The sequence below is a fragment of the Oryzias melastigma genome, linkage group LG4 (genome assembly GCF_002922805.2).
Source record: "Oryzias melastigma strain HK-1 linkage group LG4, ASM292280v2, whole genome shotgun sequence".
NCBI lineage: Eukaryota > Metazoa > Chordata > Actinopteri > Beloniformes > Adrianichthyidae > Oryzias > Oryzias melastigma.
In genome coordinates this window covers 29,906,947-29,927,941 of record NC_050515.1, presented here as the reverse complement: position 1 = coordinate 29,927,941, position 20,995 = coordinate 29,906,947, and the positions used below count along the sequence as shown (strand labels likewise).

The following is a 20,995-nucleotide window of genomic DNA, read 5'->3' as shown; positions in this document are numbered from 1 at the left end:
GGTGCTGTTACGCTGTGGAGACCCCGAACGGGATAAGCCGAAAGTGAAAGAAGAAGTTTTTCAATATTCTGGTTCAGTAGTAAAACAACATAAAAAGGATAAAAAATAACTTCTGTTTTGGGTCATTTAACAACAAAACCTGAAAATTTTCTCCACAGTTTTTTTTATCTTCAAAGTTCTTCAATATTTTACGTTCTAAGCATCACATATTGCTGCAGAGCTCCTATGAAAGTATTTTTTTCCCGCTGCAGAATCAGCTGATTCACATTGATTACATCCACCTTTCAGCAGCACGAGGCTGTTTCGTCAGAATAAGATGGATTTTCGTTAATTACGTCAAATGTTGAAGACTTATCATAACCAAAGTAATGTAAACACTGGAGCTAAAGCTCCGATGTTAAAGCTAATTCATTTTTCAGAAGTTATGTCTGTGAACAGAACTTCAGTCTCAGTTTTTGAACAGAAAAAAGCTTTCGCTAGTTTTACTTTGAAAACCGGAAGCTTCACCGTCACGAAGATGTGTTTACCTCCGTTGGAAGTAAGGCGGCTCTTTCGGCTTTGTTTTATTTCGTAAACTTAAAATCCTACATTAATCTGCATTTCAGAGCAAAAATACATCGTCCCCAATCGATATTTTGGTCATATTTTTCTACAATTTACTGCATTTATAAAGATCGCGAATCAGTGATCTTGGACCTCGCGAATATTCGTACTCGAAATTTTGGGAGCAGATCGCGAATACTCGAGCACCCGGACACTCGTTACAGCCCTAACATTTGGGTCATTAGTTGTGCTTATAATAATTTCACTGTTTTGATCTCTTAAACAGGTGTTGTGTTCCACTACCGAGCACCACATGACCGCTATGCATTATCTTTTGCTGATGCCAAGAGGGTGTGCACGGAAAACTCAGCAACCATCGCAACACCTGGACAACTGCAGGCCACCTTTGCGGATGGATATGAAAACTGTGACGCCGGCTGGCTGGCTGACCAGACTGTGAGGTGAGGCTCTCTGACTGATATGCTACTGCTGGAATGAAACTGAAAAGCCAGAAAAAGCTCTTTTCATATACAAGAGGGTTCATATTGAGCTGGTGGGGTTCTGTTCTGGAGCTGGAACATTGTGGTGCAGATCAGCACGCAGCTGCAGTGACAGACATTCTCCTAACAGTTACTTAGATGTCTTAATTACACAAAATCATTCAGAAAAAATTTGATTTTTAAAAAAGTTTCTAGACGATTTTAGTGGTGCAGCTGTAAAGACTGATGGCCCTCTTTTGAAAAGAAAATGTTATTTACTGAAATACATCTTTAAAGAGGAGACATGGCTGTAACAATCATTTAAACCCAATTTCATAAACTGACATCATTTACATGCAGTGGTCTAAAGTACATCACCTGAGCTGCTGCAGGTAGCCCCTCCCTTGATTAGTGCTTTTCAGTCCTTTTGTTTTTTCTGTCAAATTGGACCAGACATAACCAAAGTCTGATGTCACATCATCCTAGAAATCAGAATATATTAGTTAAATTACTTAATTACATAATTATTGTTTGTTGTTTTTACTGCAAAGTACATTAAACCATCTTTTAAAATTTCATTCTTAACATTAGAGAACGGGAATGAATGTGTTTGTTCATTGTGATATCTATTAGGACCGGATTGATCAAATTGATGAATCGATTTGAACTGATATAAACTTAACAGATCAATAATCGATTCATAAAAGATATAAATTGATTTAGCACATAAAGCTAAAGTTCGCTAGCTTTATGCTAATATTTAATGGAATTTCCGATAGGACGGCTAATGCTAACACTGGGTCGACCTAAATATACATCACTGACTAAATAAACATTATAAACTGACAGGTATGAATTTTACAAACTCTTTTAGGGAAATATTTTTTAAAGTAACCAGTTGTGGTGTAAAACATATTTTTTTCCTCATATAGCTATACTTCTATAGTTGCCAAGCTGAAACGTCCTCCAGGAGAAGCAGAATAATGTTTCCAATGTTAATGATCTGAACATTTTAGTTAGAACTTCTCCTTTAGAGAATCCATGGAACACTGGATGATATTAACAATCTCTGTATTTCACTGATACATTTTACAGGATCATTAATATAAATATATTCAAATCATGTAGTAGATTATTAATGTATTTCTAAACAAATGGGTATAAATGTGTAAACTCAAAATTGAATTGAATTAAGAGGATCAAAAGAATCGGAAAAAAATCTGAATTTAATCAATTCTCCTGTGAATCAAATTGACCCAAATCATGGAAATTATTATTGATGTCCAGCCCTAATGTCTATATTGCGATTATAGGACATTATTTATCATTTTTGCACTCAGAACATGTTTATATTTTAATTGAACTGAAATGGTTTATTTCAAGCAATCAAACAAGTGAAGCATGTGAAGTACAATCAACAGAGGTTTACATCCGTACAAAGATACGTCAGTCATCAGATCAAGGCATCAAATGATGGATTGATGAAAGGGAGTGGGAGGAAGCGAACTTATATAATCCCACCCCAGGTCGACCACAACATTTCTATACCATGAATGATCATTTTCAGGTTCATAACCTCTGATCAGACATTTTTACCTCACTAACAGCTACAGGCCATTACAAATCCTTGTGTATCAATAAGCTGCCTGACTATCAGCCGTCCTTGTGGTTCGCACTGACTTCAGAAGTTGTCTTTTCTTCAGGGCCATTGCCAGCTCTTTCTATTGCAGAATTACAACTTGTTTTGTAGTAACTCTGTGATAATTCAAGATTAAGGCGATGGTGATGAGGAGATCTGCGCTCATGAACCGGAACCAGAAATCTGAATGTTTGAATGACTTAGTCGTACATTTCCCAGTTTTGAACAAAGATCTTGACAGGAGAGCTGAGTCTGCCTCTGAATGCTTTCATCGTCCCCACGCTGGTTACATCTCTCTTGTTTTGACTGACTTTTTTTTTTGTCTTTCTTGGTTTCTTTTGTAGGTACCCTATCCAGGCGCCACGACCTGGTTGCTATGGTGATCGTGAGGACTCACCTGGTGTCCGTAATTACGGCAATAGGTCTCCTGATGAGCTGTTTGATGTTTATTGTTTTGCCAAGCAGCTTCAAGGTAAAGGATGAAGACTTTAACTATGTGCTAAATTCAAGATTTGAGATCTCTCTGTTACCAAAGGAAAAATAGAGACGTGTATAAACTCTATAGAAATTACATGACTAAATTGGATTATATTATTGTATCATTTTTACCTTTCCAAACGATAATACTGGCAAGTTAAACTATCTAAAATGCATATATATTTTTTTTGTCAAATTATAACTAAATATATTTTTAATAGCTGCTTAATGTACTATTTTTGTTAATATACTGCAAAAACATTTCCCTAACTCCTTTAATTTCAGTAAATTTAATATTTGAACCAATAATCTTTTAACAATTGAATCTAGGATTTCCTCTCGTTTGTTCTGTCATGACCCATTTATTCTTCCTTCTCTTTGTTTGGACCTGGACCCTTCTCCTCTTTTCTCTCTTCTTCTGTGTCTTTGCCAAACGTGTTTCCCTTTCCTTCTCTGTTCCTGAAAGGTCTATATTGCTCAAAAAAGTCAATATTTACAGCAATTTTCTGCAGCCACTTCTGACCCTCTCTTTCTGAAAACAAACCATCTTTAAATTATAAAGGGAAACTTTTGAGATATTGCTTTGGTGTCTCCTATGTATATGTATATATACTGTATATATTAGAGCTGTCAGGCGATTAAAATTTTTAATCGCGATTAATCGCAAATTAATATGTGGCATTTTTTTAGGAAAAAAATGTGGGCTTCGTGGAATTTAGCAGTTCTACATTAATTATGAAAACAAGAATGACAAAATAGTTTTCATCAGAAATACTTTATTTTGTAACATTATATTGAGATAAACTTTCTTAACAATAAAAGGCTGTAACATAAAATGCCTAACAAAAGCCCAAGTCCAAGTGAAGGGCATTTTAAATTCAAAACTTCAATCAACGTTCAGTAAAATAAAATTAAAAACATCAAAAATAAAATTTCCATAACACTTTCATGTTCATTTTTTGTCAGGACCAAATCTTTTCCTCCTCTGTGAACTACAGTAATAAATGAAATAGAGATTTATCATTTCCAATGAACTTTTGTTTTTTAAAACCTTAAAGACTGAGAAAAGCGGGATACTCTGTGGATAGTTTGACAGTCTGTTACTGCCGCCGCGTTCTCTGGCTGCAGCTCGATGCAGCGACGTGTCCAGCGGAGCTCACGGATGAATATGCCGGCAGACAGAGCGCTATGCTGGGGCTGGATCACGCTTAAACCTCCAGAACTTTGGGATATTTCGCATATTTTCGCGAGGCGAAAGAGGGACGGGCCACACACTCAAAGCTGAGATTTATCTTTTCATCTACAAATAACTGGCGTTGTTTAAACTACATTTAAAACGTCCCCCGGTGCGCTTGCTGTTCGGAACGTCGGGGGTCCGCAGCTCTCGGGACGCGGCGCCAGACGCGAGCCGGTACCACCAGACGTGGTACTGGACGCAAACCGGAGCCGCGTTAGAGTGCAGGAGCTCTCCAGGTCCTAGCGCCGGCCGGTTTTAGCTCGCAGCTCGGTGGTTGGAGACCCGCGATTAATGCGTCAAAAAAATTGTCGGCGTCACGCACATGTCAGATTAACATGTAATTAACGCGACAAATCTGACAACCCTAATGTATATATATCAACAAATGTGTTTTCTTCACACAACCACTCAAAGACTGGGACACTTAATATATGTGTTTGACTCTGTGAAACCAAAAAATCAAAGCTTACTGATGTTTATTTAATTCTAACACAGTGATACTCTTCCTCTCCTCCCTCCGACTGTCATACAGGTGAAGTGTTCCACTCCACAGTCCCAGAGAAGCTAAGCCTCGCCACAGCCTCCACCCACTGCCATTCCCTAGGAGCCCAACTGGCCACTGTCGGACAGCTCTATCTGGCTTGGCAAGCTGGCCTTGATCAGTGTGATCCCGGCTGGTTGGCTGATGGCAGCGTCCGCTATCCCATCAATGTTCCCAGAAAGAACTGTGGAGGGGACGAGCCTGGTGTGCGGACCGTGTACAACAATCCAAACCGGACCGGCTTCCCAGACACCGCGGCACTTTTTGATGCCTACTGCTATCAAGGTACTGGCAACTCAGTACCAGCCACTGTTGTAACAGCTATTTCAACCAGAGGAACTTTTAAGTCTTTACTTTCCATTCATCCATCCAAGCATCCATCCATCCCCTAAAGCTGTTTAATCCCCTACGGGGTCACAGGGGTGCCCGAGTCTAACCCAGCTACTGTCGATTAAAGGCAGGGTACACCTAGGCTACGTCCAAATTCCCACCCTAACCTGTAAATACTAAAAAACTGTATAGTGCAGGACTATCTAGTGCCCTGGATTTTAAAAGCAATTCAGACACCATGCTCACTACTTTTCTTTTGTATTTTTTAAATGTCACCAATTTCATGAAGGGAAAATTGAATCAATACGAACATTTCATGACGGCTGTTTGTGACTCCATTGTGTTCTGGTGATGAAAATGTGGATGTTACATTTAAACATCCACCATAAGTTATTCAAAAATCAAACAAGTGATTTCCTGAATAGAGCTGAGACAAAATATCGATATGGCAAACTAGTGCAATATTTCATGTCAACTCATGAACAATTACTGGTCCTCTCTTTCCCTGAATTGGTCTCTTAAAATAGTACCAAAAAAGTCCGCCAGGGGGCGTTTTGTGTGAGCACGACAGTTTCTACTGTAACATAACATAAATTGTAAGGGCGGTAACAGCAGTAACCTGTCCGAACACCGCACTAAAACACACCAGATTCTAGCGGAGAGGTGTGCAGCGTCTGACCGTCCAAATCAGACGTCTAGCAGTGGTATTGATCCAACCAACAGGTGTGTATGCTAGCAGTACGCAAGTGGAGCACGTGACTAAAGTGTTGATTATCAAAGATAAAATAATGGACTGAACATTAATGCTGTGCCTCAATAATAATAATAACATTTATCTGACATGAATGAATTAAAATGCAGCATTATGAAGTTTTATTTCTACATTTATTGGTCTTTGAAGTGAGAAGGTCAGTTGATATATAGTCTCTTTGGGGCGGCCGTGGTGCAGTGGTAGGGCGGTCGACTCCTGATCGGAAGTGAGCAGGTTCGATTCCCGCATTGCCCGCCCATGTGTCGAAGTGTCCTTGGGCAAGACACTGAACCCCGAATTGCCTCTGGTGGGAGGTTGGCGCCAGTGATTGGCAGCGGAGCCACCACCAGTGTGTGAATGTGTGTGTGAATGGGTGAATGGGTCTGTGACTGTGAAGCGCTTTTTGCCTTCAAAGGAGGGTAGGAAGAGCTATAAAGTATACGCCATTTACCATTTAACTGGAGCTTTGTTTATTAATATATAACTTTTATCTATACAGGTTGGTCGATTGAGAACAATTTCTCATTTACAACGACGACCTGATTACCTTAGATCAGGGGTCAGCAACCTTTAACAGTAAAAGAGACATTTGGGCTTGTTTTCTACTGATCAAAACCTAGAAGAAGCCGCAAAGTCTTAATTTAGCCTTTAAGAAATTTGCATTCATGACTTTAAAAAACAAAAATATATATATATATTAATTGTGTCAATTTTTTGGCACAAACAGAAGCAAAAATACAAAAAGAACCTAGCATCTCTCAAAATTTGATTTTTTTAAAATGTATTTACTTTTTTTTAACGTTTGACAGAAGCTCAAATAACTTCTTTTCAAAATAAAAGATGATCTGTTCCAAACAGGATCATCTTAGTGCAGCTCTGGACAGCTAGTAACCAATGTTGTTCAGCATAAGATAATATGTGATTTTAACTCATAAAAGATCAAACTTTTTACCAAAGTTTTGCTTTGCACCTCAGACATTTATAAATTTAACTCATCAAAATTAAATTAATGCCAATTAAGTAATCCTTACTTTAAAAATTGCTGTTTTATTTTTCTTTTTTTATTTTTTTGTTCTTTTCCCCTCTCTTTGTCCTCAGCAGTCTTCCACTGCTGGGTTTTGTTATTTTAGTTTGGATCTTGGTAGTCTTAGTTTACAGGCTTTGTTTATTTGTTAGGTAGTTTTGGTTAGACAGTCATTATCAGGAGCTGCTGACTCTGACGGTCGACATGTCTGGATCAGCAGTCTCCATGACTTATTTTCTGTTTGGAGCTACCATGGAGAGATAAAAGAGACACATGTGGATCTGGAGCTGCAGGTTGGAGACTCCTGCCGTAGAATGTACGTTATTATTGTAAAGACATGTTAGTATTTCTTGATCATTTTATTTTAATGTTGAATAGACCATTAAATTGACATATTGTGTTTTAGATTGTTCTAAAAAATATTTTGAAGAAAATAAAAAAAATATATTTGTTTACAAAATAGTTATATATCAAAGATTACCATAATATATTGATTATTGCAATGTTTGCCATATCAAGATTCAATCGGTATTTTGAGTTACTCTGAGATTCCCAGCCCTATTTCTGAATTCTCTGTTTGCATTCTGTCTCTCACTGTTGAATTGTTTCTTTGATGAACACAACAGACCAAAATAAGCTTTTTAAATAGGACAATTTGCAAAATCAGTGACTAACAGATTTTTTTATTCCCTCACTGTATGTTGATGAAAGTATTTTTAACAGAGCAGTTTAAAACCTTTTGATTTATTGTGTGTTGTGCTTTGCTCGATAAAACGGTTGAGTTCGGATTGTGTTTGTTGTGTTTTGCAGCCCATCAGCCAGCAGGGATCCAGGCTGCAGAGCCACAAGTTCTGTACCAAACTACCAGACCAGCAGCAGAGAGCCAGTCTCTGGTGCCTGAAACGCGTGCCTCCCCCTGGACCTCCCCGAGGTCTAGCCCAGTTGAAACAAATAGAGCAGCGATCAGCAGCTCGGCTGAGACATCTGAAGAGAACGGTATCATTGAGTCAAAGCCTTTTGAAGATTGGCATCACATCAGCCAAGCAGAAGAGGATACACTAGATGACTCTAAGAGCAACAACACATTGAGTTCCTCTGAACCTGACAGCCTGGAAAGTTCTGAAAGTCCAGCCCTTGAGCAAACGGGTGGCAGTTCTGTCCGGACGGATTCTGCTCCATTATCCAACATGATTTCTTCCAGTCCCCAACCTCAGACGACTCATAACATTCTTGTTGAGTTTGTGAAAAGTCTGATGAGGCCTTTTAAGTACTGGACAAGAAGCAAAGAGAATGAACCTACGCAGCCTGATGAGAGAGAGGAGCAGAAGCAGACACCCACAGAATCATCCACTACAAGAATGAGCGTTCAAAAACCAGCTGGGAACAAGGGCAACTTAGACAACGCCATCATAGAGCACAGGAGTGGCACCTTTTCACTTAGAGCTGTAAGTGAAGCGGGGAGCACAGAGGAGGGCCTGTCCGAGCAGGAGAAGGAGCTGCAGCCCCTGATAAAACTTGTGCCCGCCCTGCAGGATGCAGAGACACGTGACCCCGTCACTCATCAGGGTCCTACCAACAACCCTCCAACCACTCAAGGTCAGCTCTGATTTCTGTTTAAGACTTAGTATAAACCTTTGGAAATCATGGATTGTGTGAATACTTTCACACTATAGTGATCCGGTTTCTCTTATTATTCCTTAATTCATCAATAAGTTTTTTGATTCAAAAAACTGAATCACACTTTCAGCAATTTCTACAATCTTGGTATCAAAACGTTTAGCTCATTGACATGTGCTTTTGGTATTTGTACATTTTACGGTTTTTAAGCTTTTTACGCAATTTATGTGATTTTTCAGCTCCATTGAAAATGAATGGGACATTTTTCAAATGTATGCAATGAAAATTTTATGCAATTATGGACATTTTAGCCAACTTTAGCTTTTTTTCGTGTTATTCTGTGAATATTTGTGCAAATTATGCAATATTGGTATCAAAACGTTCAGCATGTTAAAGGGTCCATACCATGAAAACTCTGCTTTTTGAGGTTTTAACTCTTCATTCCTCTCTATAAAGAACCCAAAGCGATATTTTGATCCATTCATGCATTTGAGAGTAATCCTCTAAAAACCTGCACTCTCAGCAGCAGCCCCTCCCATACCCACACTGACATTAGCATGATAGGAACCGCCCCTTTCAGGAAGAGTCTGCTCTGACAGCTCCGCCCCAGTTTTACACCAACACTCAATTTCTCCACAGAGCTAGTGATGACCACAAAAAAACTTTCATTTTAGATGCAGAATACCGTAATTAATCTATTTATAATTCCAGCTAAATTTCCAATATCCACACAAGTAAGTTTTCTTCCAAAAAACTCCTGTTCTGCCTCTTTTTGATTTAAATTAGAAACTATGCTGACAGTGAAATTATCATCAGAGCCCAGAGCTGTCAAGACCTTAGAGGCCCAGGAATCTGTTAGGCTCCTACATCCTTCACTGTTTCCAGTTTTGTCCTGTCCTGTCAAACAGGTGTTTGTTACTTTAGACGCGGGGCTCCTTTAAGACCCCCCCCCCCCGGTCGACATAGTTGTGCAGACGAAATTTAGCTACTGTTTATTTTTGTGGGAGAAACGAAGACAAAAAGGCTTTAGGATGATGTCACAAAATGGGCGGCACCCTCACGCAACAGCAGGCGGAACCTCGGGAATCAAGTCGTTTTACTTCCGAGTAGAAAAAAATTAACGAAAAATAAGATTTCATAAATAATATTTTTTTTAGTGTTCCAAAGGTAATATATGATCATAAATATGGATATTGTTCACTCTGAAAGGTTTAAGAAAATCATGGTATGGCCCCTTTAGGGACATTAATTCTACTGATGTTTTTTGGGCTAATATTGAGTTTAGCTAATATTTTACCACCAACATTTTTGGCTAATTAGTGTCTGATGAGGTTTTTTTAGGGGGGCTATTTGTCGCTACATTTTCTGTGTGCAGAACTCCATCGGTTGCATGAACCATACGTCAGTTCTGCTAGAACATCTTTTAAGGTAGCTATGTGGGAGTCGTGTCACTTTCGCTATAGCATTTTATGGTCAGAGTATGTCTTTGGACGTTAATAACAATAATAACCTCTTAAAATATAGCTCTTACCTCTTAATATCGCACTTAAAATGTTTATCAAAATGAAACACTTTAGTGTTTAAAAAAAAAAGGAAAAGAAAAAGACACATTAAGGATCAGGACCGTACAATCTTGCAGAGGACTACAAACGGACTTCAGATGTTTTCTTCCTCTGCTGTTTACTCCCCAACTTAAGAGGACAGACACAGCGCCACTTACAGACACTTTATTTTCTCTGGTAATCCAAACACGTTATTAAACAGCAATTTTGATTGCAACATTCGTGACAACTCAGTAGAACTCGCTCACTTCTCATTTTTTCCCGTTTCCAACAAATGAAGAAAAAAGAGATCAAACTGAGAGAATGACTTAAACCGCGTGTCTGTCATTCTATCACAGAGCATTGAGATTTTCTTTAGTCTTTAATGAAAACAATATACGATTATACAGTACTGTTGCATGTGGGCATTGCATTTTTTACATTTTAATTTTAACTTTTTTTTGTTTGGGGGGGGGACCAGTTGGGAGATTACAGCTCTCCCCACTGCTGGTTGAGAAAAACATTAATTAATCACAGAGTTTCACTGTTTGGAAATGACTGTTGTAAAGTTGGCGAAGAGCGGAAGGGCCGTGTGGTTCGCGCATGTGGGGTGAGCGGTGCAACAGATAGAGTTTCACGTACAGAAAATGTGGCAACGCTATTCTTGAGTTTTGCAAGTATTTTTGCACTATGCTAACGTTTTTGGGAAATTGAGCATCTACTGAGGTTTTTAAGGCTAATGTGGAGCTTAGTTATATTTTAGCACCATGCTTACGTTTTTGGTTAGTTTCTCATCTACTGAGGTTTTACGGTGTATTAATGAGTTTAGCAAATATTTTAGCGTCATGTTGAAGTTTTTGGCTAAATTTGCATCTAATTAGTTTTTTTCGGGGGGGGGGGCTAATATGGAGTTAAGCTACTATTTTAACAACATGCTAGCTTCCTTGACTAAGGTGGCATCTACTGAGGTTTTCCAGGCTAATTCCGTCTTAAGCATTTTTGTACCGTGTTAGATTTTTTTTTGGATATGGCAGCATCTACTGAGGTTTTTTTGGAATAATTTGAAGTTCAGCTGCTATTTTAGCAATGTTGCATTTTTTTTCATGAAATTCTTTAAATTCTTGGTGCACTTTCTGGAAATTATGCAAGTTTTGTATCAAAAAGTTCAACCCATTCACGACTTAATTCAGCAATTAAAATAAAAGCCTTTGGCATCTTTTGCAAACAGCTTCAGCATCTTCAGCGACTACTTTCAGCAAAATCTTTCACACTAGCATGATCACAGGTAATGCAACTTTTCTAGTTTAAATTACTTCTAATTAGTCTTGCTCAGTTTTAAGATGAACTGAAACCAAATTCTGACTTAACAGAATGTGTGCCGTTTCAAAAAGTAAATTAATATTTTTCCGTGAACGTACCATCTTTTCATGTCATCTCTGGAATGCAGCTGCCTCTGCGCTCCTCTTTTCCCTCAAGCATGCTGTGATATATACTCCCCCACAGGGCAATAGAAGTGTCTCTCAAAATTTAATTAAACTGTAATTACATACAAACAAAGGGAGCGTGTCACACACCAGATAGAAATGCAAAACATTGCAGTGAAAGCTGTTGTGCCTGCATTGTCAAAGGCAGGCTTTGTTTACAGTGCAGGCTGTCACAGAGAAAACAGCTGGAAATCTATTTCATGCAATACAATATTTTAAATGGGGTTTTCTTTAGAATCCAATACACCTACTTTCATCACTTTAGCTTCTTCCTTGAAGTTAAAGATCTGAAATGTGTAAAAGAATTAGTGCAAAATTAATTTGAAACATTTTATGAGAAAAATGAAAATTATAAAAATAATAAAACTTTAAATTGAAGATGCAAGTCTGAGAACTATATCATGGGAACAGAGGAAAAAGAAATGGTAGTGTGTTGGTCACATGCTGCAAGAATCCCCTGAAATGCAAGTTGGACTGTCTTATTTCATCTGCTCCTAAAAAGCACTGTTAAAAAAATTCAAAACTAATTTCTCCTATTTTTAATTTGAGGAGAATGAAAAGGTGGCACACTGAGGAAAACTCATGATTGCAATCACAATATTAATACAAGAAACGCATGCCAGTCTGTAATTTGGCAAAGAAAAGTGAACGGAAGCCATTAATAAACTATGCTAAATCTCTGGATTTAAAATGTTTTCCTTTAAATGCCCACACTCATATAGCGACATGCACATGCTGGGTAAGAGCTAAAAAGGGAAGCGACAGGACGAAGTCTTACACAGACAGCTAGAAGAATGACTCAATAAAAGGGAACCTTTTCTCACCCAGCAATTGCTGTCTTTATTAATATAAATACTGGCTGCCATGCAACCTGGACTACCATGGCAACCTGATGTCAGGGTATCACTGAACATCCAGCCGTATATTATTTACTGCCTTATCCAATTAACACAGAGCTTAAGCTGCTCCACTGTTCTAGGTAGTTTGGATTTATTTGGGGTTGGTTGTCGGTACAATCACAACCGTTGGGGACGGGGGGCCTGACTGTGGCCTGACAAAGAAAGTAGAAGGACAGAGAGGAAATAAGTGAGGAGAAGCTGCAATGGTGGAAATTGTGAAGTCTCTTTCTATTCTAAGGTGAATGAAGGTTTTGATCACAGGACTCGCCTTGGATCCTAAGGGTCTTTTTTTGTTCTCAGTTGCCTCTTTTATGCTAAACGTAAAGTCTCCCTCCGATGAAAATCCTATATTTTGAGTTTTTAAAATGCATGTGTGGCATTTTTCTTATGAAAGAGAACAAATGTAATAAGAAATCATTTTGTTTTTTCATTTCCGAGTATTTCTCCTTTTAAATTGCTCTTGATCTGTGCCAAACATGCCAAATGCCAAAGATGGTGTCTTCACATTGACTGCAGTCAAATGAGCCGCCGTTCACATTTCTGTGGTCAAATCAGCATCACTGGATTTTTGGTGTGAGTTTCATCCAATACTTACGGTAGCAGGACTGAGAACGCTGGAAAATCTCCACCAGACTCCACGGAGCTTCTTGATGTGACCACGGAAATGTGAACGGCGGCTCATTTGACCGCAGTTGGAAAGGATTGTAAATCAATGAAAGAGCATTTTGATGTTAGCTTTGATTATTTTATCAAGAACTCTGAGAAACCAATGATTGAATGTATTGATCACAGTCAATAAACATTGGAGAATTAGCTAAAAGAGTCTTTGGTGAACTGGAAGGAGAAAGAATCAGGATTTTGGAGGAAGTTCTGTCCATGAAGATCTTCACTTCCTCGTCCAGCTGACATCCGGATCAGAACCATACGGCTGGACATTACCCAGATTGATGGATGTTTTTATGTAGCAGCAGTGAAGATTTATGCTAGAGAGACACAGAGCTATCATAATCAGACGGGGGAGATCAGGGGCGGAGCTCCAAAAGCCACGACCCCTTTTGGAAACAGAGACTTCAGATCAACATGAAAAATGTCTTTTAAGACATTTAAGTTGTCGGATTTTGGTTAAAAACTTCATAATCAAAATTAAAACACTACTGAGAACGTTTTTTTTTTTTTATAAAAAACATCGTCATAGGGGGACTTCCACAGTTTGTTCAAACATAAGGCAAAATGTATCAAGAATATTTTGCAAAAACAATGAGGAAAGTTTACATTTGTGCCTACAGTAGACTAAAGTATTGTGAACAATCTGTTTATAAAATAATATTCTCTCAAACTTTGGTTATTATTATTACTATTATTTTAGTTTGAATAGAGCCAGATTGACAGATAGTTTCTATGTCTGTCAAAAAACTACTACCAGTCTTGTTAACCGTCCAGCCTGAACTGATTGAAGACAGACAGTTTGCTCTAGCACTAATCCAGATGCTCCTCGCATGATCCTTATGAAGCAGCTAAACTGCTCCTATCGTCTCCAGCCTGTTCAGTCTCTGTAATAGAAGTCATATCTGTTGATGGGATCAGGACTGCCTCGTCTTCTCATTCCTTTCAGGTTTTGTCAGGCTGACCTCCAACTGTTTCTTCCTGTAAATGAAGTGAACACAGTAGAAACAGGCAATTAATGTCTGAATAGAGTTTATTATAGATGTATTATCCAGTATTTCTTCTTTAGGATGCGGCTAGAACCCCAACACACTCGAAGTTTGATCTCTCATGAAGATAAGGTCAAATTGTCTCATTTATCACATTGGTCATTACAGAGATGATAAACCAGATGAATGGGCTTCATTTTCCCCCACTTTGATTAGTGTACAGAGTAAAGGGATGTAATTAGCTGTTTTGATTATTAATAAGAGCGTAACACCAGAGTACAAGTCTATTATGGAAATGAACCCCCGACTCATAAGGCATAAGGCAACAGAGCACCTCCTGAATAATTCACACACAGTTTAATGTTTTATGCATGGACATCTTTGTGTATATTCTTCCTCATGCGGCAAATCTTAATATTTTATTGCTGTACTTTTGGTTCATGTTACCCAGGCTGTGGAGAACCGAACTGAGCCGAGTAATGAGGACTAGCTAGCTGACCCTCGAAGAGACTCGGTTACAGCTTTGCCTCAAAAGTCTCTCAGACCTCCAGTGACACATGCAGACACATCAAATGGTTGAAGCTGAGTTTGTTTAGTTGATGTTGTGCAGTGAGCTAGTTTACCTACTAGTGCTGCCACAGACGATTATTCACCGATTAATTTTTCCAATTAGTTGACTAATTGGGTCATGGGCAAATTTGATGTAAAGCACACATCTTAACCATCAATAGATTTAAACTAACTACAAACTGGATATATAGCATTACCTGCAATGATGCTATTGTGAATGCTGTCAGCTGAATTTGGGCGCTGAAGATGCTGAAATTGATAGATAAAAATACTGAAGTTGTTAGCTAAAAATCCGGAGGCTGATAGCCAGCTGAAATACTAGATAAACTCCAAAATAGCCTAAAAAAAACCATAATAAATGCCATAATAGTCAAAAAAGCTAGCATAATGACATTATAACTTCCAACTTTACTACACTCTGACTCCATATAATATAAATTAACGACTAATCGATTAGTCGACTAATTGTGACAGCCCTATTACCTACTCTGACATACATGGAGGTTATTTTTGAATCAGTGATCATATAAAAGTAAAATCTTTTTAGCATGTGAGCGCTTTCACCACAGAATCCTGTAACTGAGGTCGTTTTGTTTAACTGTTTCAATGAATCCCTCCATTTTGCTAAAGCTTGGTCATATCTCCAATTGATAATCTGCTGTTTTCTGGACTAAATGGTGCAAGCTAAATCTGTCTAGTTTGGCTGTAAGAAAATACATTAAAGCTATTTTTAGGTAAAATGACTGTTGAAATTGCAAGTGTAATTTTGTTCTGCTTTGGAAGCAAAAAATATCAACAACAAAACATAAAGGCCAATAAAAATGTAATGTTTAGACTTAAGAAATATTAAAATCAATCTGAAAATAGGCAGTAGAGTTTGTTTTCTTAGAATTTTCATGACTATTCCATTGCAGCAGGTTGATAGTTTCCTTGTTTCTACAATATCTGTTTAGGCTTTCCAAACACAATAGTTGTCATTTGAACCCTTTTGTGACGAAGGGGCTGAGGCGTTTGGATCCATATGCAAATGTCATTTAATGGCGAGATAAACAGACAGGGAGAAGGCAGAGTGATGCCCAGAAACCAGGCAAGGGTCAAACAGAAGCAGCGAGGCAGGAAGGCGAGAAAAAAGGCAGGAGTCAAAACATGGGGAATCAGACAAAAGGAGGTACGCTCAGACTGTTGCCAAACTAAACAAGACTTCGTACTGGGCAGAGGTTGGAGAGGGAATTATATACAGAGTGGATGATGAGATGATGAGAGACAGCTGAGGAAGACTTGCACCAGAGAGCAATGGATCATGGAAGATTTAGTAGAGGCAGGGACCATCAGTACCCTGGTGAGAGCTCCCTCTGGTGGTTGGAGGTGGAGATGGATGGTTGAAGAATAATACCTTTTAAGTAAGGGATAGTACCCGACGAAGTGTGCATTATGAGAGATTAACGCACGACACGGAGGCCTGAACCATCCGACGCGAAGCTAATATATTAGCTAAATGCCAAATTTGCCTATTTAAAAAAAAAAAAAAAAAAACTTTGGGTAGCAAAAAACAGCTAGCATGTATCTGTAAAAATAGCTAAACTTCAAAATATCCTAAAAAAACTGAAAGAAACCTAAATTAACCAAAACAACTAGTGTGTAAATATTAGCGTAACACCAAAACAGCCTAAAAAAACTGTAAAAGAAAAGTCTAAATTAGCCAAAACAGCTAGCATGTAGCTGAAATATTAGCTAAACTCCAATAAAAAAACGTAGTAAATGCCGAAATATTCTTAAAAGCTAGCAGAATACCAATTTTTAAAACTTCAAAGCCATGACTTTTAAACATAATTATGAATAATAAAAAGGCAGGAATATTATTCCAGAATAAATCAATTTAACATTTATATAATTTTCATTATACCATGGTCTGGGTGAATACTCGATTCTGATTGGCTGCTGGGTGTGGATTAAAAAGTGATAATGGCATTTAGCTAATACATTAGCTTTGCGTCGGACGGTTTAGGCCTCCGCATCGTGTGTTAATTTCTCATAATGCACACTTTATTTATTATCCCTTACATACTTTAGTCTCCATAAAAATATATTTTGTCCAAATCATACAAGTCAGAAATGAATGCAAGATCGGGTCATTAATAATAATAAAATAAAATGATCTGGAGGGCCGGATATATTTGACTTTGACAGATGTGCATTAGGATGTCATGAACTTTGAACTAATTTAACCTCTTTGTTTTTCTGTTTTCTTCAGACTTTGCATCAACGGACAGATTTCCATTCAATCAACTTTCCAATACATCAAGTCGTCTGGGCCGCAGAGGAGGGTTTGCGTCATCTACTGCTCCCAGCAGTCACTTTCAGTGGGTCACTAACTCCATACATGACCCCAAACAAGCCTCTTCCAGATTCGGGGCCCGTGTGGTCCAAGAATCTTCCTGGCAGCCATTGGAAGCAAAAGCTGGGTCCCTCGAGGTAATGACCATGGCCACCTCCCTTCAACAAGACAACCTAGAGAACTTTTCAGGTGAGGGCAAAGACGAGGACGCATCAGAAGTCAGGAATAGTGCTGTATCAGAGGAAGACAAAGGTCAGGATGGAAGTGGAGAAGGAAGCAACTCGTCCGATACCTTAGAAATTACAGTCAAACATCAGAAAAGCTATTATACCCAGCTGGGTTCAGTAACTGACTCAATATTTAACCTGTCTGATGCCGATGTTGTGACCGTGAGCGAGCACACCTCTCTCTTCCGGTGGCAGCTCTCTGAGCACCCCACCAAATCCCCTGAGAGCTCCACAGAACCAGACACACCCGAGGAGGCCAGAGGGGAGATCCTGTATGCCCACCAGCTCCTTCAAAATCTGTCTTCTGCCTCGTCACATGCAGAAGTCCTGCCAGCATCAGGGAGACAGAGCAAAGATGAGATAAAGACTACCTCAGAAGATGATTTGTGGACAATGCTAACAACTTCTGAGGCAACCACAGTGGAGCTTTCAACCACACACACAGCAGATGTCGGTGTCAGCGCCAGCAACTCAGAAAATACTGTGAGGAGTTTTTCCCTCAAAGAGCCATCCTTTTCAGATGTAGGGGTTCAGCGGGGGATGGAGAAAACTACCACTGACTCTCAAATGCAAAGCTATGCTTCTGTGACTTTAATACCTACTAAAGAAGGAGACTTACAGTTGACCACTATTGCATCTAAAAGTGGCACCATCACCATGGAGTCCAAAGCAGAGACACCTGTGGAAATATCTCCAAAAAGCCCAAAGTCAATGGAGCTCACAACCTTGGAGCCAGAGGCCAGCAAAGACCCAAACAGCCCCTTTGGCATTCTGGTACCAAGCTGGGCATTCAGCCTCATCCCATCAGGTAGGGTGCTTCTTTGGTGCTCCTTACTAATGAAGACAATTGGTAAAAAAAAATAAATAATAAAAACAACCATTATTGATGTGTGAAAAATGGATCTAGTAGTGACACAAGTGCAGAAACACTGATGCCTAATTCCACTACAGTTTGTTGTTTCTGTCTTAATTTTAAACACACATAACTATTGTCTCTAGTTCCATTCAGTATTTCCTCTGTGCCTCCTTCTCATCATGAGCCCTTTATCCATCTCTGTTTGTTCTTCATATCTTAAAGTTCTATTACAGTCCCTTTTTACTCACCGGCCTTCTGTTAAAGACGCCACTCCAGGCTAGGAGTGTGCCAAAATATCGATATTGCGATATATTGCAATATTTAGTCCTGCGATTAATTCTTGATAGGTTCTGACCACGTATCAATCTTTTATTTTTGTTTGAAGAGGCTGTAAAACGTTATATTCTTCATCCTTTGGTGAGATGTTCCTTTGGAGATGGTTAGGGGGCGCACGTTGCACCAATGTGTCTGACAGCTACTTGAATTAGTGAATTTTTGTTCTGTTGTTTACAACAATTTAGCACTAAGTATTAGCACTGCTGTTCACGTTTACTATTGTTAACACTAAATATTATAGATAATTCCAATTCACTTGGTGCCAATGCTTGTCAAAGACATAGCATTATTGATTTCAGCAATGTTTCACAAAAGTGTGTACTATTGTTGCACAAAATTAGATACACGTGGTTTATAATGAATATGTTCAAGCTAAAAAATAAACTGGGATATATTTTCCCAAAAAATATGAGATTTTTTTTTTTTTTTTTTTACCAATTATAAAACTATCGTGAAGTCATCGATACTGTGAGCCATCTATCGCAAAGGTAACCCTGCCCTACTCCAGAAACAAAGCCAGCAATACTCATGTGAGATCAGCAAAGTCCAAGACAAGTCATTAATGGGGCAGAGAGAATGCTATTAGGTTAACTGGGGAGAGACAGAGATCTAAGTCCCTAACAAATCAATGAAGAGACAAACTGCGAGACAAGACTTCTAATTGACTCCAGTCTCTTCTCCTCACTCCGGTTCCAGTTTGCTCACGTTGACTCTGTCCTTTCTGTGGTGTTGAGCTCAACTCTCGTCTCTTCAATGAGCTGAGTGGTGGCAGGATTGTTTGTGCTTTTTGTTTCACTGAGCTCACATTGATTTCTTTCAGCAGTTAATGGACCTGCTACTGTGGTGGAGCAACACCAAGTAAATGAGCAAACATTGTGTATTTAAACTACTCAATTCTTTCTCCTTTGGATTTTGCACAACTCATAAACGTTTAGCTAATGGGGTTATCAAGAAGAACAGTAACATCCTAGAAGTAATACTGTATTTTCTATCTAATGATAGGCAATGGTAGTGTATGCCACTGGCAATAATGTTTAGTCTGTAATTGAGGAATTAGCTTATTGTTGTGAACATAATTCCAAAAAGTCAAATTTTGCCTGATTTGGCTTTCCTTTGGGAAAATACACAACTTGGATGATGGAACGTTTCAATCTTTTCAGTTTTACAGCAGAAGTATTATGGGATTGGTGGGGCATGTTACAGTCAAACTCACATTCAAAGCAGTTAACTGTCCACATTTATTTCAAAACAATTGAAAAAGAATACTCAGATCTTTTTGTTATTAAAGCAGAATGTTGCTGTCTGTCTTGTTTGGACACTGTTGAAGCTAACTAGTTGGTATGAATGATTTTTTTTTAAGACCCTAATGCAGGAGACTGTAGAGTAGGGCTGCCACGATTAGTGGATTAGTCCCGATTAGTCGCGATGTTTAATTAGTTTAAAGTCTAATTTAATTAGTGCTGCCACAAACAATTATTTTAATAGTCGACTAATCACTGATTATTTTTTTCCAATTAGTCAACTAATCGGATCATGCGCAAACTGGATGTAAAGGACACGTCTTAACCATAATTAGCTTTAAACTAACTAGAAACTAGATATGTAGCATTAGCTGTGATAATGCTAGTGTGATACTGTAAGCTGAATTTGGCTCCTGAAGATGCTATTGCTGATAGCTGCTGAAAGATGCTGAAATTTATAGCTGAAGCTGAAAATCCTGAAGCTGATAGCCCGCTATAGTATTAGGTAAATGCCAAATTAGCCTAAAAAAATGAAAAAAGCCCTGAGTTAGAAAAAACAGCTAGCATACAATTGAGACATTAGCTAAACTCCAAAATAGCCTAAAAAACAAAAAAGTCTAAATGATCCAAAATAGCTAGAATGCAGCTGAAATGTAAGTTAAGCCCCAAAATAGCCTATAAAACACAGCAAAAAAGCCCAATTTAGGCAAAATAGCTATTATGCAGCTGAGATGTTAGCTAATCACCAAAATAACCTAAAAAACCCTAAATTAGCCAAAATAGCTAGCATGTAGCTGAAATATTAGCTAAATTCCCCAAAAGCCTAAAAAATCTTTAAAAATACCAAAATAATCCATAAAATTAGCCGAAAGTGATTATAACTTTCAACTTTACTACACTCTGACTCCATATAATATAAAGTAACGACTAATCGACTATTATAATAGTCGATTTTACTATCATAATAGTTGATTAGTTGTCACTAATCGTGGCAGGCCTAAATTTAATAGTGGATTACTCGCCCCAACTCAAAACAAAAAAACATCTATGGTGCGCCCTTTCCAATGTCATTGTCTTTGACACGTGCAGTGGTGCTAATCCGATCAGTAGTGATGTCACAGGAAGTCATAGGGCAGGCATGTCAAACTCAGTTTGGCTCTGGGGCCGGATCCAGACTTTCTGTTCTCAGGTGGGCCGGATCAGTAAAAGAATGTCA

At 38.5% G+C, this 20,995-nt stretch overlaps 1 protein-coding gene across 1 annotated transcript in view; it reads left to right on the top strand.

Annotated features, from left to right (window-relative positions):
* The window catches only part of ncanb (neurocan b), a gene marked incomplete at its 5' end in the record, with an annotated part of 125,724 nt that overhangs the window by 8,000 nt on the left and 96,729 nt on the right, over positions 1-20,995 (top strand). Inside the window, 5 exon segments of the mRNA XM_024258925.1 lie at positions 830-1,004; positions 3,006-3,133; positions 4,908-5,201; positions 7,832-8,617; positions 17,036-18,154. Of these exon segments, the coding sequence (XP_024114693.1) occupies positions 830-1,004; positions 3,006-3,133; positions 4,908-5,201; positions 7,832-8,617; positions 17,036-18,154 (2,502 nt within the window).